The 17975-nt window shown below is 40.9% G+C and overlaps 1 protein-coding gene across 1 annotated transcript in view; it reads right to left on the bottom strand.

The window, feature by feature from the left end:
- The window catches only part of LOC106859626 (chondroitin sulfate proteoglycan 4-like), a 36967-nt gene extending 34523 nt beyond the window's left edge, over nt 1–2444 (bottom strand). The window contains exon 1 of the mRNA XM_014887043.2: nt 2326–2444. Within this exon, the coding sequence (XP_014742529.2) occupies nt 2326–2410 (85 nt within the window). The 5' untranslated portion in view covers nt 2411–2444. The remainder of the gene's footprint in view (nt 1–2325) is intronic.
- Between the last annotated feature and the right edge of the window lie 15531 nt (nt 2445–17975).

Below are 17975 nucleotides of genomic sequence, written 5' to 3'. Positions count from 1 at the left end.
GACACATTACTTGCTGCATCACAGATAAGATCAAATTCAACAGTTGAGACTGAAAAACATCACCACTACCACAGAATACATAATATGGTTTGCTTATAAATCTTACGCTCTCCAAAACACGGAGGTGGTATTTCATAAACAGGAGTTGGCTTAATGAAGCTTTCCTACAAGGACAAATAACAAAAGTAATGCAGCAGAATGAGAGGGGTGGAAAAAACCTCCAAAGAATCAAAACAAGACATTTCATAATGAGGAAATATTTCTCCATTTCTGTCAGCTTATCTAAGCTGGTAGATTATATCAACAGAACATAAGAGACACAGGAAAAATGGAAGTGTTAAAAGGAAGCTGCCAGATTCATTGGGAATGCCCTTTAAGGCACAATATAACAATTATTCAAAAGCGAATTCTTGGGGTTGACTCACACCTTCTCAGCACATAATTTGGTGAGATTTTGAGGGTAAATCAAACACTACCAGAGTGTGCAAGCCTCTTACACTCACCTAAAATGTACACAATGAAGAATATCCCCATGTTACATCTACACACCAGAAACAAAGTTTAAAGGTCCCTTCCAAACCAAAGCATTCTATGACTTCCAGATGAAATACAATCCCGTAGTTAAAGCACTGAACGTGAAATGAACAGGGCTGATGTTATTTTCCAGTTCTATCACAGAAACTCACTGAAAACTGAAGAGCTGAGAAAGCCACTTAAAACCTAATTTCAGTGCATTGCCTATAAGAAGCTCATGGGTGCTTTTTCCTTCCCAGCCTTCTACTGTTTTCTTCTCTTTTGCTAGATTACCTCTGGGTGAGGTTACAGCTGTAATAGCACTCGGAGTAAATGAAGAGAGCTGGAGTTTAACAAGCCCGCCTGGTCGTGATGTCAGTCCACATGGCCTAGCAAATCTCAGCTTAAAGGCAGCTCAAGCAGAGCATCACAGCACCTAGAAGCAGCAGACTTGTGTCCCTGACAGGTGGTTTAGAAATGTATTGTCTGGCTTTGCCTGGCACTGCCTGCAGTGCCAGGGACAGAGGACACTAACAGCAAGCCATAAAGCACTGGTTGACCTAAGACCACTAGCAGTAATATCCACAAAACCCTTTGTCATGTCTTTAAGACAATGCTACTATCACTAGAGATTGCCATTTCAGTGGCACTCATATCTTCTGACAATCCCTGATATGTCTGAGACATCTTTATAAGGAATAAAAAAATTCCTCCATCTACTCTGGCTGTAGGGTCTTCACCCACAGAACTGACAAAAATATCACTTAGACCTCCACGCACTGAAATTCTCTCATGGAGAGAAAAGATTGGTATATTTCATTTACACTATCTGAACTTAGTCCTTTCACCAATCTCCTCACAAACTTCTGGAGTAAAAACTACTTTTTAAGGGTACAATTAACTATAGTTCAATTCTAATCAGTCTTCTCAGCTAGTGATACAGATGCCACCCAACCACAGAAACTGACCACCCGACATTTCTAAACAACATTAGAGACTGGTTTGTCTCCCTTGGGATTGCAGTGAGGGACTGCACGCTGACCCAACAGTTTTTAAAATATACTTAAATAACAAACTTCATTACTATTCTTTTAAGCTCAAATTTCAATGTACTTCAAGCTACATCTCAAGAAGAAACAGAATCTGCAGCTCAAGTTTTTGCCTGTTTAATGGTTTTGATGACTGCCCAAGACGCACAACTTAATGTGCATCACTACTGGTGAGGTGACTGGCACGTCTTGAAAAGCCAGGCACAAGACAGCTGAAGCTGTAGCTAAAACCCAGATACCTGCAGTTTCTGGCTGATACTTCTCATGGGGACTACTAGCTCACACACGCCAGAGCAGGAGAAGGAATTGCAGGGAATATTCTTGTTTATGCCTCGGCATTTTTCCTCATGACATGCTACAGTTATGATAAGAGGTGAAGGGAAAAGGTTTACATCTACGTTGCTTGTAAAGCATCCGCGTTTTCACTATTAAGTCCAGCTATGTCAAGTCCCAGCGCCTCGGCAGTAGGAGTGGAAGCAGGCATAAGGCGGGCTCACACCCGAGCGGACAGCTCGGCCTTCACTCAAAGGCAAGAGGACACCACGCCTCCACAAAATGCCCGCTGTCCCACCACCTGTGCGGCCGCCCGCCCGGCCCCGCTCCCTGCGAGGCCCGCAGGGGCACTCCCCGTCGGGCTGCTGCTTTCGTGGGAACACCGCGACAAGTCGCTGCAGCGCTCCAAGCAGCCCCAGCACCGGGGCTGCGGCCGGGCCGCCCGTTCCCCCGCGGGCGCAGGTGCCTTCCGGCCCCGGCACGGCCCTACCTGCGAGAGCGGGCCGGCCGGAGGCCAGCAGCAGCAGCAGGAGCAGCAGCGCCGGCCGCAGCAGCGCGGGAGGCGCTCGGGCCATGCTGGAGCCGCGGCCCGGCCGCGCCCCACCCCGGCGTGGGCGGCGGTGGGGCCGCGCCGCGGCCCTGAGGAACTCCCTGAGGAGGAGTGTCACCGCCCCAGCCCGTGCTCCCCGCCCGCCGTCCCGGGACGGCCTCCGCCCTCCTCCCGTCTTTCCCGCCCTCCTCACAGCGCAGCCCCTGCGCCGGCCCGCCCCCGCCACGAGGGCCTGGCCTTGGGACGGGATACGGCCTTTCAGGGCCCCGAGCGCACTTGTGGGGTGTGCGGTGAGGTGTGCTTCGGGTGCGACCTACCCCCGTGTGGGTTACAGCTGTTGTCAGTTGTTCACCCACTGCATACTCTTTGTCTCCGTGGCCTGCCTGTCGCAGTGGGAGTACTCTGAGGTACTCCAAACCTTCCCCTCTCCTGGCTGGAGTATCTCCGTCCCTCAGAGTGTTTGCATGCTGTCCATAAAGAAACACATCACACTGGGAAGAAACGTGTTACAGGTAGACCAAACAATAGTTTCAGAAATTTAAGATGATCGCAGAACCAATTAGACTGGAAAAGACCTCTAAAACTGAGTCCAACCTATGACCGAACACTGCCATTTCAACTCTACCGGGCCATATCCATCCGTTCCTTAAAAACCTTCAGAGAAGTTGATTTCATCTCCCTGGGAACCCCATTCCTATGTCTAATCTCCCTCTCTGTAAAGAAATTCCTCCTAATGTCGATCCTGAACGTTCCCTGGCACAGCTTAAAACCATGTTCTCTTGCCCTGTTTCCTGGGAGAAGAGGCTGACCCCCAGCTGGCTAAAGCGTCCTCCAAGCTAGTTATAATGGTAAGGTCTCATTATAACAGGTTCTAAATTAGAAAAAGTATGCAGTTCACACCTCCTCACTGGTGTCCTGTGCTTAAAGGGACAAAGCGTCAGCTTAGAAAATGTTTTCAAAGAGCACATTTGCGCCAGTCATTTATAAGCCTTTTCCTCACTTAATTCAAATATGCAGACATGCCTTGATTTACATAAATCATCCGTTCCAGGAACTGCCTTGCAGTCATAAAATTTTCTGCGATTTTATCAACTGGCAGGGTGCATTGCAATGTGTCTCAACAGGTCCGTTATTTTTTTAACTTGTTGCTCCCTTACAAATAGGACTGGAATCTGTGCCCTGAAATCTGACACTAAGCAAGCAGAGATACCAAAACTGAAAAAAAAAGAAGAAAAATGGTGATGGCGTGAATATGTTTTCTGGGTCAGCTGTCTGGTTCGTCTCTTCCTTTGAGGTTTGCAATCATCATTTAGTCTAGATTTTCCTTACAATTTTGGCAGACTTTGCTATCTTTACATTTTTAGAATAATGTATGTGACAGCAAGGGGAATCTGCGCCCAGATGGAAATCATGGGAAGGGATCTTCCCCTAAATATCACTTAAAAACTTTATTAAAGATCTCAAAGGCAGAGGCCTAATAAATTTCATTCACTTCAGACTGGCACTCAAAGAAGACTTGTGAAAACCTGAAGAAGGTATTGCAAAAAGTCTTCTATTTAAGATGTCAACAAGAAGGTCAAAAGGAGGATTTAATGTGGGATAACAATTTATAGCATGACTGATACTGGAAAATCAGATCTTCAGATGTGCCTCAACAAACTTCTGTGCTGCAGCAGGGAAGCCTGGGAGAAGTTTTGCCTTTGCATCATTCGTGAGTTACACAGGTCTCGCTTAACATATTCCTACTCTGTGCAGAGAAGTTTGCAGGGAAAGTCCTTGAATTATACCTCAGAAGGGACAGCATCACTTGCACTGTGAGCATTGAGAAGTAGTAGTCAAAAAATACTGCAGCAATGTGCTTGAATGAGGGGCGCAAGGTAGGTAAAGGAGTATCCCATACATGAGAGGGGTTTTGGTCTAAACACAAAGACACAGAGACAGGGAGTACGAGGGCCCTGGTATCACATGCACACCTGGTGAGGCACATGCAGGAGGACTCTATGCAAGCAGGGGACACATCTGTGCTGGACCAGATCACCACTGGAGGTCTGAGTTCAGAGAAAGGAAAAGAATTAAGAAATGTCACTTGAGGTATCACACTGGATACTGAGCTACCAAAACTTTGTGAAAAAGAACCAGCCATATTTTTTAAAATACCTCGTGATTCATGGTATAGGATGAAATTTGGGAATACGATGCAGTTATTTTGGGTAATCTATTTCACATTATAGCTACCAGTACAGTCACAAAAATGTAATCAGTCTTTAGAGAGTAATGGCAGTAATCACTGAACTATTATTTTCCTTAAACACAATAATCTTTTTTTTTAATGTATGCTCATTTCAGAATTGCCTTTTGTCCAAAGAAAGGCAATTGACTCTGAGGCCAGAGAAGGAACAAACAGAGCTGGGATTGTTCAGCCCAGAGAAGAGGAGGTTCAAGGGAATTTAATCAATGATTCTATTAATATCTATAATGTCTATGAACAAATGATGGGAGCATGTGAAAAAGAGGGAGTAGGACTTGTTACAGGTGTCCAGGGAAAGAACAAGCACAATTAAGCCCAAACTGAAATAAATGAAATTGCATTTAAATACAAAAAGTATTCCTCACATTTGAGATAAAGCACTAGAACAGGCTGCTCAGGCAGGGTCTCCATCTTTGTTCATACTCAAAACTTGAGAGGGCACAGCCCTGAGCAACCAGCTGCCAACGGCCCTACTTTGAACAGAGGGGTTGGTCTGGACAGGCTCCAGAGGTACCTTCCCACCTCAACTGTTCTGTGGTGCCGTGACCCAGAAATCTTCATGAACGTTTAAAAAAATATTGAGACTTCTGAAAAAAGAAATGCCACATCTTGAGAAATGCCTACAAGGCTATAACTTCAAAGCACATTTTCTTAAGTCATTTAAGATTTTCAAACCATGGATCCTACTTGCTTTAGTGGAACATAAGTTTCTAAAGAAATATGTTAAAGATTTGGATAAATACTATTCCTGTTAAGCCATACTTTGTCCTTGATAAGCACCATCGATCTACTTCGGTTTTTTGTTTTTGCGTTTCCCTTGTATCAGTGATTTGGGGGGTTTTAATGTTTTTCCCTTTTTAAAATCTTTGGCATATACTATTCAAGGATTTAATACGTCTTGAAAGCACAGAAGGATTTGTTCCCTACAAAAAATTGCAGTCATTGAATGGTTCCTGTCTGCCAGCTGCATATCCAGTAGTTGATCTCAGTGCTGAATAGTTCTGTGCAAATGTGAAAAATCATGAAATTAATTGACAGATTCTTTCCTACTAATGATGGATCTGCTTGCTTGCATCTGAGAGGCTATCAGTTTAACAGTTTCTTTTTATTTGGTTTGATTGGAAAAAGGTTCCACTGAGAAGACAAGATTTTCATGTGGTACTATAAACCACTTTAAAGATTAGTTTCTATTTAATTTTCAACTAACAATACTCTCTGCAAATGCAGCTGCAGGTTTCCTTGGGGTTCCCATAGGCTTTCAGACAGTTAGGGGAGAAAAATACAAAACCAGAAACAAACAAGCAAAAATCCCCCACCAAAGGTCTCAACATGTTTTGAAACAATTCTATCCTATTTCTTTGAATTTGGCTAAATTTTGCTGAAATTGCAGTTTTGGGTAAGTAACAAACACTTAGCAGACATGCCTGGAAAAATCTAATGGGAAGAATTGAACACTGACTGCACTGTGTCAGATGGCAAATACTCAAGTTGGATTTCCTGAGTGGAGGTGCAGAGTAGTGGACCAAAGTTTCTTAATATCACAGATACAAAATAGTTGTGGACGTATCCTCCTGTTATCTCGTCAAAAGCAAACACAGACTTTCAGTGGTCCACACATATCCCCAGATTCTGGCTGGAATGACACTAGAGGGAGTCCTGATGCTGCAAGAAAATATTTTTCTTGTTACAATTCCTTAAGTAAATAGTGCCTTATAAATGAAAACGTTGAAACGGAGCTTCTGGGGGAAATGAAGGAGCTGTTAATTTAGATGGGATCAAATAGTATTTAACTTCTAAATTCTAAGCTTGCAACTATTCATTAATACAAATGAATTTTTAAAAGGGCATTTTTAATAAGAGCTTGATTTTTTTTCCGGTAAAGAGTGTATTTAAAGTCAGCATTCAAAATTAATCTCTCACATTATTTTAATGGTAATTTAATTTACAAGGGACCTGTTCTACAAAGCTATTATCTTCTCATGATACCTAACTGAAGACTTAAGATCAATAGGTCTACGTTTCCAAGTTGACTGAAGTCAATGTCAATTGTCAGCTCTCAGCATCACATTTGCAATAAAAAAAGATTTCCCAAAAGTGCCTTGTTGCATCCCACAAGTTACTGTGATATACTCGTCCATGCATGCTCCTAAACCACATTGACAACTTGAAAATTGTAGGTACGTGAAAGAGAAATTCTCATGCATGCAGGACTGGAAGTCTTCAGTAGCTCACAATTATAGTTTGTCCTTTGCCACTGGGACTGGGAATATTTATTGTGATGTGGGAGATCCTAAATTGTAAGCCTAATCTGAATGAAGAAGGAAGAAGACACAGGCATTCATTAGGAATCAAAATGCTTCCTCTCTTCCCTATGCCTGAAGCCAATACCTCTTAGCCTGCTTCAGGTATTCACCATATTCTCCTCCCTTCCAGGATCTCACAGAATAAATGCTCACCTCTTGCTCCTCTCCTGATGCTGAGTGAGCAATACTGGGGAGCTCTGAGATTGACTCAGGCATAGGTTATGCAGAAAAATAAAATTCCCTTTTTCTGCTGCAATGGCGTAGTCTGAGAAACTCAACACAGGAGTCAGCGCAGGAGGCTGCAGCTATTACTGGCAGGAGGAGGTTTGGAGAACCCAGAGAAGAGGTTGGTCGAATGACCCTGGTGGGTAGTGGTCCCCTTTACCTGCATGGCAGTATTGAGCCTTTGAGATCAAGCTATTAAGTGACCAGCCCAAGGAGATCCCCACTGTACTAATGTTACCAGGGCAAGAGAAAAATCACAGCCATGTAAGCAGGCCATATACCCTTAAGCTATGCATGGAGTAAAGGTTTGCTCGTCCTCCTGTTTTCCTCTGTGGGTGATAAGGCTCAATTACATCAGTTAGCAGCTGTGCACATCTTCAGGCTGTGCGACAGAGGATCTGCTGTCCTCACTTGCTGTCCTCATATTCATGCTGGAATTGTCATGGCTGCTCAATTGCTCTACTAAAGGCTGCTCTTTCTGCTAAAGCAATAGAGTTTTAGAAGAGATATGCCACAAAGAAGCATGAGTATATATTATGATGCTGCCATGGCATTGAGTCTGCCTTATCCCCTGTAGGGTAAGTGCTAGCAAACATAGGGCACTCACCCTGTGATCTCTCCTAGTCACAGATCAAACTGTCATTATTTTCTAGCAACACAATTACTTAATTTGCAGAATATAATAATTAGTATAGTAGCTTGCATATTAAGTATTATTGAAATCAATCTATTATTTTTAAAACAATTTAGGAAAGTGCAGCACACAATGCTGAAGCCTTAGTTTGTATTATTTTTGCTCACTTGTTCTGCTTCACTGTGTGGAAAATGTGGTTCTTTATCCCAGCTGTTTACCAATTTACATATATGAAAGTGTCTGGATTTTCACACTGGCCTTAAAATGAACTTTCCTTTGCCCCAAGTTCAGTGTTAAGTGTTGCAGTTTAGTGTCCTGTCTTCTTAAAATCTGTACAAAAGTCTCAGATCGTTTCTTTCTTGGGTTCCTATTTAAAATATCCAACTCCAAAAGACATAATCTTTCCTCAGAGATAATCCTTCAGAACTGGGAGTCTTGAGACAGATCTTCACTTCCTATCTGCCAGAGCAAAGCAACTGTCAGTCAGCCAAAAGTCCAGCAAAGAAAAAACAGAAACACAACTACAGCGAAACTATGCAAGTTATCTTTACACAGGGAGGAGACTGGAATTCAGCTTTTGTACAGGTCAAAGGAGGCAGAGGAACTCAAAGGGATGCTGCTGAAGAAAATGCTTTCATGCCCCTGGCTTTAGTACCCAGAAAGAGATAAAGGAAATCCCTGGAGACGGCTTCACTTTCAGGGCATTTGTGTATAGTCTATCTAACGATATTTGAAGAATTTAAGTTCTTAGGTATTAGTGAAAAATATAATCTCATTCCATTAAATGGCTTCGTTAGAGACCGTATAGGGATCAGAGAGTGATCCCTCATTTACATTGCTCATGCTTTCTCAAATGATTGCTTATTTACAAGTAGTATGTCAGAATGCTGAATAAAAGTAGTTAAGCAGAAAAAAAACCCACATTCCTACAGTTTTGAGTTTGTGGACTTTTTTTTGCTGCACTGGTTTGTGCAGTTCACTCATACTTTTTGGCTTTAGCAGTTATTTATGACACTCCTGCAGATCAGAACCTTCATGAGTGTTAGTAACTCAGTCTTCGGTTAGACACTTTTTCTTTAGGAAAGCCATTTCTATTCTGCTAGACAAATCTGTTTTTCTCAATTCCTTGTGCAAATGGTTTGGATTCTTCCAAATTCATCCTGGATCAGTGGAAACTGTCCTCAGTGTCACTGTTATTGCTCTAGTGGAGAATCTCGTACTTTTTCTTATGCTGTCTTTAGCATTACTAGAAGTGAATGGTGTCTTTATGGCCCTCCTGCTCTGATACTCCCATGCCTCTCATTCCTGATGCCCGTATTAAAAAGTGCATTTGCAAATGTATTTTGCATGACTTTGCTTTTGGGTTACTTGTCAAATTGCAGCTGTAATGAGTTCATTCCATTGCTATGCAGAAAACTGTCTCTTTGTCTAAATCAATACCCTCTGTTGATATCTGGATGAGATTCCTGTCTTGCATCAAATTTACAGAGATGCTACTGCACTGCCTAAATAACCTCTGGCTCATGCTAGCTATTTCCACAGCCTTCATGACTTTGACTGTTTTGCTCTTACTAAAGCACTTGCATTAGGAGTTATGTGATCCTGCCTTTTTTTTTTCTGTTGGCCATGGTTACAGAACAATGTTGGCTGTGGGTGCATAATAACATAGGATGGAAGGAATCACCTGTATCATTAAATGAGACCTTCCAGCTACTGCAAACATTACCTCATATAGTAATCACTGTTATTCGTTTATTGAACTCAATCTTAAAAGCATTCAGATGGCTTAGACTAATCCCTGTCCTTTATCTAACTCCATTTTTGCAAAACTGCCCCTGAACATGATTCAGCTGAAGCTCTTTATGGGCAGCTGATATCTCATTTGTGCCAAAATTACTTTTGAATCAAAATCGTTAGTAAACTCTATATGGTGACATTTTCCTCAAAGTATTTGTAGCTGACACTCTTTTTACCATCAGCTCTGGCTGAACAAGCCTGCCTTGTCTATCTAGCCTCCTCTCATAAATTAAATTCTCAATACTCTCACTGTTGTTTTCAGCCTTCTCATCCTCCATTGCTGGTTTGAAGCCACCGTTCAGAAACATAGGTGAACAGAATAATATACCACTCAGACTTGGTCACAGAAAGGCTTTGTCTCACTCTTTCCTGTCATTGCTTCAGATGTTGTGGCCCAGCCTTAGACTGTAGACCAGATTGTCAAATCCAAGAGAAACCCATTCACTTCAAACCTGGCAAAGGAGGGGACAGTTACAACATCTGTCACAGGAGATGGCTGCCACCACGCTGCTCTCCAGAGGCTCCAGATTTCTGTTTTTTCTTTCTGAGAGCAGCCTCTCAATGATGGATCAGACCAATTGAAGCACTGGATTAATGCCTATGGTCCCTGTGGCGTATGTGAGGAGCACAGCTGGCATTGGCATTGGCCTTGTGTCTCAGCAGGGTTTACCACACTTATCCCAACGTGGAGCCTGTGTACGTAGTGTATTAGATTCCCTGTTGTAGCTCTTTAACCCCTATAATTTGAATGTTATTAATTTCATGCACCTTTTAGAACTTGTGTTCTTTTGGTTTTCTCATATCTAAACAAGTTGCCTCATTGCATCTTTTCCTGAGAACTCTCTTCCAGTTCTCTTTTGCTGCATCATTGTCATTTATTTGTCTGGGGTAATATAAGTGCTGTACTCCTTCCTGCATGGACAATTTAAAAACAGTCACAGCCCAATAGTTTAGGAAATTATAAAAAACGAGGAAAGGGTGAAATGGTGGACCTAGGTGTGATGGGATGACCACAACTGCAAAGGCAGCCTGAGATTTTAAATATTTTATTATAATGTTTCTGTAATGGGAATTACAGAAGTTATTAATGGGTTAATGTAATTAATCCTATTAATAGGGTTAATATTTTATATATGGTGTAAGTTTTGCCACAGAGTTTGGAAGAATAGGATTTGAAGGCTGGGCTGTTGGCTTGGTACCCTGGTGCTTTGGAGCATTGCATCAATTAAGAGTATCTGAAAAAGTACAGGAATGATTCTGAGTGAAGAGAATATTAAAAAAAACACCAAAGCATCAAAGTCGTTGATGAAGCAGATGACACAAATTCAGTGTTGTATGGCCTTGGACAGAAAGACAAATAATATTACTGACCTAAAGGCCTGCTAGCACTATCAAAAACATTTGCATTGAGCTTCACAGGTCTGGGATTTAATAAAAAAAAATTAATTTAGTACTCATAGAGACGTGGATATATGGGAAGTCTCGAGGTGACTTGGTCACCAGTAAAAGTGGATTCTTAAAGGCTATAATTTTTGCAGGCAGCAGGAACAAATTCTGACATATCTTCAGTTTTTGTTGCTCTGTGGCTAACTTTTCATCCAGACAGGTTTCCTTGTGTCTCCCAGCCACGACAGTTTTTTGTACAAAGAAGAGGAAGATAGTTTTAATTTTTAATCCATTCATTTCCTTAAGAAAGACAGTGTGGATTTGAAAAGCAATGTCTTAACACTTTGGGCATGTTTGACTCATCCTGTCTGACTGATCTCTCACCTCCAAAGCACACCTAATGTGAACACTGTTCTGGTGTGTGGTATTTCAACTCTGAGATTACATTTTGGAAGCAGTCCTGTATCCCACTCAATTGTCCAGACCAACTGAACTGGAGCCAGTTCACTCTGTGCTATTACTAGCAAAGAATGTTTCAGGGGTTTGGGTGGCCCTGTGGCAGCTGGGAGAAAGAAATACTCTGAAACCAGCATGAGCTACAGACATCCCCAGCTGTAAATGGTGTCCATGGTACATACTCTGTTTTATCGAGTGTCTTCACTATTCCAGGTCATATGCCTGTAGACTACTATATGGGAGGTACCAGACTTTTACTCCCTTCCCTACCTGGTGTATAATAAGTCCATTGAACTGACATTACACACTCATTGGCACTGCACATAGTCTCACAGTTCATTGCACACGTGCCCAGACACCTCTTCAGAGAGGGCCTCTAGTATTGGTAACCCAACCACCCTGTGGTTTTTTTTCCCAGCTGTCAGAGCATGTACTAATCTTTTATACATCTTTGACTGCTGATGAACGTTTGTTTTCTAGGTGTTTAGGTATGAAGACTCAGGACACAAGACACAGATGGCAACAATCATCTAAGGATCTTGATGCCTTTTGTTCACCAAGGACTGCTTGTAGAACAAGAAATATACCTTTAGATCCTGAGGAATCACAAGTGACAGCAGGGTTCATCTGCAATATCTTTCAGTGCAAAATTTTAAAAATAAATGTTGTGAGAGTTAGTTTCTTCTTCCAGAGAAGCTTTGCTGGTCATCTAAGATCTGTGCAGTGCTGTTGTTCTTAACCTGGTGCTTCAGGCTAGAATGGGAATTACTTTTCTCTTCAAATGTTTAAAAATGGCAAATCTCATTTGGGCAGGCTACCTCCTGGGCTTTGCAACTGCCCCTGGGGTACTATCAGCACTAATAAAACTTGTGCTCTTGTTGAAGACTGGGTCTTGATATGATATGTGATATGGTGGCTGAAAGCAGTAGCTGGGCCTGGAGACCCACCTTTGCTGCCGTCATTCGAGTGTGTCTGAGTTGGCTCTGAGAACAAAAGTAGGGCCAGGTATGTGGAGTGCCAGTATTACTTTCCAAATTAAATCCAGGCTGCCTCAGGCTTCTTTAAAGATACGTCCACTCCATGGGGAATTTCAAATTACAAATTCTTCACTGCAGCATCGCTGGAGCGAAAAGGAAACAGAGATGAGTTTCTTCAAAACAAAGTTAGCCTGGATTCTGGTGATCAGTCCAACTTCTTTCTGGGAGACCTAGAAAGGATTGTGGGAGGTGGACGAAGGAATGTTGGCAGAAAAGGAAAAAAATGTGCAAATGAAAGAGAAGGCAAAGAGTGTCTCTCTCCCTTGCTGTCTGCTCTGCAGGTGGTAGGTATGTGACTGGGATAGAGATACTAGAAAGAAGAGTGTCGTAACAAATTACAGAAGAGGTTTCACTGATCATTTATTTTTACAGTCTGTCAGTGTTTCCCCTAAAGCTAGGATAATCCAGAAATCTTAAAATTACTTCAGAGGCAAATCTCCAAGCTGCCAATTGCAGTCCTGCTCCTCTTCAAAAGAGAGATTCTCTTCCCTCTTTCTCATGCTCACAATGAAGTGTGATTTTCCAAGGCTCTCCATTTGTATTCTTTGCACAGAACAATGCTTTTATTGTTACATACTCCGGCCATGCTTCTTCTGCAAACACTTTAGCTTTTAAACACAGCATGTCTGGTTTATTTTGGCTTCGTTTCTCTTTTTATCCAACATATTAGAAAAACAGACATGTATCTCCATTGCACTCTGTATTTACAGAACACTGATCTGTGCCATTTTGCATCTTCTGCCACTGTAGATCTCGTGCAGTTATTGAGAAACCTTTGTGGCAGACATCGACTAAAACATTCTAAAGCTACAAAAATTTTGTTTTCCCAGTGTTATCCCAATTTTCTCATTAAAAGTGGCTGAGCCAAATCAATTCAATTCTTGCAATGAAATCTGAGGCCTAAGCACTTATATAGTTGTTTTCTGAAGACCAGCCTGCCTTCAGAGACTCCTGCTCCATCCTCAGTCCTAGTGATGTGACACCACTGAATCCAGTTGAATTCCAGTGTTTGAAAACTGCTGACAATGAGAGCGGCATTAGACCCACCTAACTGTGTGTGTTTTACATGTGTCTGTAATTTTTTCCATTCCACACCTGACTTTGTTTTCAGGTTTGTACCACTGATGCTCATAAAGTGTAATGCTTGATAGGTCAAGATAGACTTTTTGTTGTTGCAGTTATTAAAGAATTCAGAGTTTTGAAAGAAAGCAGTCAGTTGCCTTCCTTTGTGTGAATACTGTTTTTCATATAGAAAAAACAGGATTAGTCATTTGGTAGCTGACATTTGAGTCGTGTTATGTTGCAGTATTTTTCCCTTAAACACAATGCTACATAAATACCTGTTGCTCTGACAATCCAAATCCACCTATTGTAAAAATGTCCGTAACGCTTGGGTTTGCTTGAGGAGGTAGCTTTAATCCTCTGACAGTCAAACAGGAATTTTTCTGGTATGGGTACCCCAGGAACTGTATTTCGCAGTGCTCAGCATTCTTTGAATGCAGCCTGACATCAGAAATAAACCCATTGAGAGCACTACTGTCCCTGATATTTAATCTTCCTTATAGAATATTCCCCCATCTGTGTAGCAGTCATCAAAAGGAAAGTAATAACAAAGGCAGAAATTTACTTTTTCTGTTACTCTCCTCCTTTGACAGAATCACAATGCAGGGAGTACATGGCCAAGCTCTCTATCCCCCAGCAGAAAGAATTTCCTTTGTGCTTCTAGTCTTCTTACCTGAAAGTGTTGAGCATTCAGCACCTCCTTCCAGTTCCAAGACAAACTGCTTCATGGCCAATTGTTTTCAAAAAGCTGGCATCTTGTTCACCTGTCTAGAGAATGGAGTTATGAGTTGTACACATCTTAGCCAATGAGCTTAACATCTTGTCCCTGTCTCAAAACTTAATATTCCCCAGTTGCTGCTGTTTTGGATGATCAAACTAAATGTTTAACACTTCCTTCATTGTGTTCATTTTCAGTGGAAATACTTGCAATTAAACGTTTGTGTTGCCAAAGAAACCACAAAGTCACGAGTTATTTCTGTCTGTGAAATCACAAAGTAACCATATAAACTTGTCTATGCTGGCTAGTGAGAATAGGCACATGCTAGCACCAAAGTGATACAGTATTGGGCAGAGAAAACTTCTGAACTGCGAAAGGAGATGCCTTGGAGACCACTGAGACTTAGAAATAGATGTCCATTAATTAATCAGTGGAATTGGAACATTACAGTAATTTACTTTTCCACAGACAACTTGTGAAAACTTACAACATACTAACTGGATCCCAAGTCCAGCTGAGAGAGAAATTGCCTCAGTTCTGCTTCAGTGATTGTAGCAATGATGATTTATACCATCTGAGCATTTAAGTTCATGTTGCTGTTTGTAACCATGGTGAGAAAGGTATATTCCAGTGAGCTGGGTAACATAGAATGTTGGAGTTTCAATTATTTTTCTGTTTCTAGTTCCTCGCTTTCTCTCTTATTAATTTTATAAGCAAGAGCAAAAGTAATATGAAAAATATACAAAAGTTCAGAGAAAACATTTTAAAAGTAGCTTTTACAAACTTCACTTCCTGAAAAACACAGTAATTTGGTAAATTTGTCTGTAAATATTTTGTTAAATTTGGAAATATTACCCACTCTTATTGTCAAGAGATCAAAATCTTAGATTCATTTTCCAGTGTGAATGTGATTCATTCCTGATGTTTCGGATGATTCATCCCCTGTTCTTACCTTGTCTTCTTCAAATGTAAATGGGAAAATATATGCAGCCTTCGTCTAATTCTCAGGCCTGCTTTGGTACATAGGTAAAATGTATATGTTTAAATCATGACGTGTTTTAATAAATTCTTAGGAAGCATGCAAGGCAGTCACATTGTTCTTGCAACAATGCAAGTAATGCTTGGATTAAAGTTATGGCATCTTTGTTATCAATTTTCTAGACACACTGAGAATAGTCAAATAAGCAGTAAACTCTGAAGTGTCTTAGTTATATTCTTGTAGGATGGTGAGAATGATTTTATCTTTCAATTAGGGAGCTAACTCACGGGGAATATTTTGGATCTACTTTGGGAAAGAAAAGTTCTGAAAATCTGGTGAAGTTAAGTTTTTTATTAGATCCATTAATATAACGTTTATTTCATTTTCATCAGTGCTAGAAAGCAAGTCCAGTGAAACAGAGTTTGCTTGCATATAGTCATGTGCAAATGAGTTTTCCCATTTTATCACAACAGAATGGATTTCTTCTTTGTTAAGGGATAGCAAGGACAAGAAGCATCCTTACAACTTTTTTACTTTCATTTAGCTTAGCTTCATCTTAAACACACCTTTTAACCTTGTTTTTTTAATCTAGTAATCAGTTGAAAGAATATCTTTAAGAAGTTGTCAGCCAAAAATAGCAGCTCTATTGCCGACACCACCTCCCCTTTCCATCCTACTCTGGAAAATGTTTCCCTTCCTCTCTTTCTCTTCTTATCCAGCCTTGTCATCCAACAGAACCAGAGGCTGGGATCTGAGAGTATACAGGAAGGCAGCTGGGGAGAGAGGAGATAAAAGCCTAGAGAGGACAGAGATGTTTTCTCTTGTTCCTTATATACTTTCTAAGCATCCTGTCTGATTATAGGGAAAAGATACCCTATCTGCCAATAGCTTAATGTCTTTTAAATTCGTGTTCTTTTCCTAATCTGGTATTTCAAAAACAGTAATGACTATTGATAGCCCTGAAGTGTCATTTCAAAAGAACATTCGAAATAGTCTATTTGGAAACTTTAGAATTACATGTCTTGAGTTTTCTAGAAATAAATAAATGGTCTCCATTTCTTACTCTGAAACTGTTTACAGAACCAACCTGACCTGTACTGCTATCTCCCTCCAACCCTAGAAGCACCTTTTTTTAACAAACTCAATGCCTATGGTCTGCTCTAATGCTTTTTCAGATCCCAAATATCATCTGCCACCTGCCCAACCATTGACATATGTCTTGATAAACAGTGTTTTTCATTTCGTGTGGACTGGATTGTTCTTGTTTACATCCAGCAGTATAAAACAGCTCCTATTGTCCATTGTTCCCTTATGTACTCTCAGAAAACCTATTTGTTTCTGACAGCCTTCTCTTCAAGGAATGTGATGCAGAGTACAGATAAAAGTGCGAGCATCTGTTGAGATGACTGACATTATTCTGACAACAGTGTAGAAATCATCTGCTTGGGAAGGCAGGCAGGCACAGCCAAACAAAATTAACTGTATCTTCAGTCCGCAGGAGATATGATAAAACACATGCTTTAATTCCAGGAGAATTAAAACAGCTGTGCAAAGCCTGCTGCTTATTTCCTAGGCTTCCTATTCATCGCAGGCGTGCACACACTGATTCCTTCAGCAGGAGCCGACCTTTACGTAGATGCTAAGCTCTAGTGTACTTTTAAGGAAAATAGTTTGGATAAAGGCAAAAATTCTACAGAGTTTTTAAAATATTAATTGTTCTTGGAAGCTTTAAGGAATGTTTGCAATCCTAGAAGCTGGTACCTGACACAAGTGTTGATGCTTTATTTCAGGCCTGAGTGATAGTGGAAGGTCTCTCCAATCACCAGTGCTATTTCAGGCAACACTAAGAAAATTCCTTATGTTTTCCAGTTCTAGCTTTGACCTGGCCTGACCCTGCTTAACTTTAAAATCTCTTAAGTAGGGCCTGAAATTATTTTTTCTGTATCTAAGAGTTGAACGCATATTTAAATGCTTTAGGCCTCTACTATTAATATGTCCTGTGATAAAGATAAATTTTTTCTATTTGGCTTTTACACGGCTGATTTTGTCTCAGCAGCCCTAAAAAATATTTCTGAAGGAAAAAATTACTGAAATCTGAGATCCTATGGGGTTTTTGTATTTCTCACTAAAATATATTTTCAGTAAGAACCTAAGAATCTTCAGTGGCATCTGCTGAAAGGCCTTTCTCTGCTTCTCTAATGATTTTTTTTTCTCGTTTTTGCTGGCTAGATTCAACAAAATAATATTCTCCAAAGAGATCAGCTATTACTCTTCCTTCTATTCTATCCTATCCTTCTCCTGTTTTTTTTTTTTTTCGTTTTTTTTTATGCAAAAGGCAAGAATCCTTCTGGATGCTTTCAGCAAATACAAGTTGTCAAATTCCCTAAACTTCAGAAAACAGAAACAGCCCTAGGGAATCTTCTGCAAGACCCCAACACTTTCATAAAACAATCAAAATGAGATAACTGGCATGCAAACCAGGGAAAGATTCTCTCCCATCACTGATGTTTCTCTGGGCTGCACAGGGATATCAGGTTGATACTTTGATAGATTGCAATCTGTTTTCAGCAGCTGACCCAGACATAACATCATCATTTCCTGATTATATTGATATGTGTTTCTATTATTTGCTTATTTTGCGCCTTGAGAAACAATTCCTTTTTGTTGTTAAACTGTAAACAGCATAGCAAGGCCTCATATTAAATCATAATTATTTACCATGCTGTTCACGCACCTTTGTCCCTG

Source organism: Sturnus vulgaris, chromosome Z (genome assembly GCF_052056855.1).
Source record: "Sturnus vulgaris isolate bStuVul1 chromosome Z, bStuVul1.hap1, whole genome shotgun sequence".
NCBI classification, from domain to species: domain Eukaryota; kingdom Metazoa; phylum Chordata; class Aves; order Passeriformes; family Sturnidae; genus Sturnus; species Sturnus vulgaris.
This window is presented reverse-complemented; position numbering and strand designations above follow the sequence as displayed.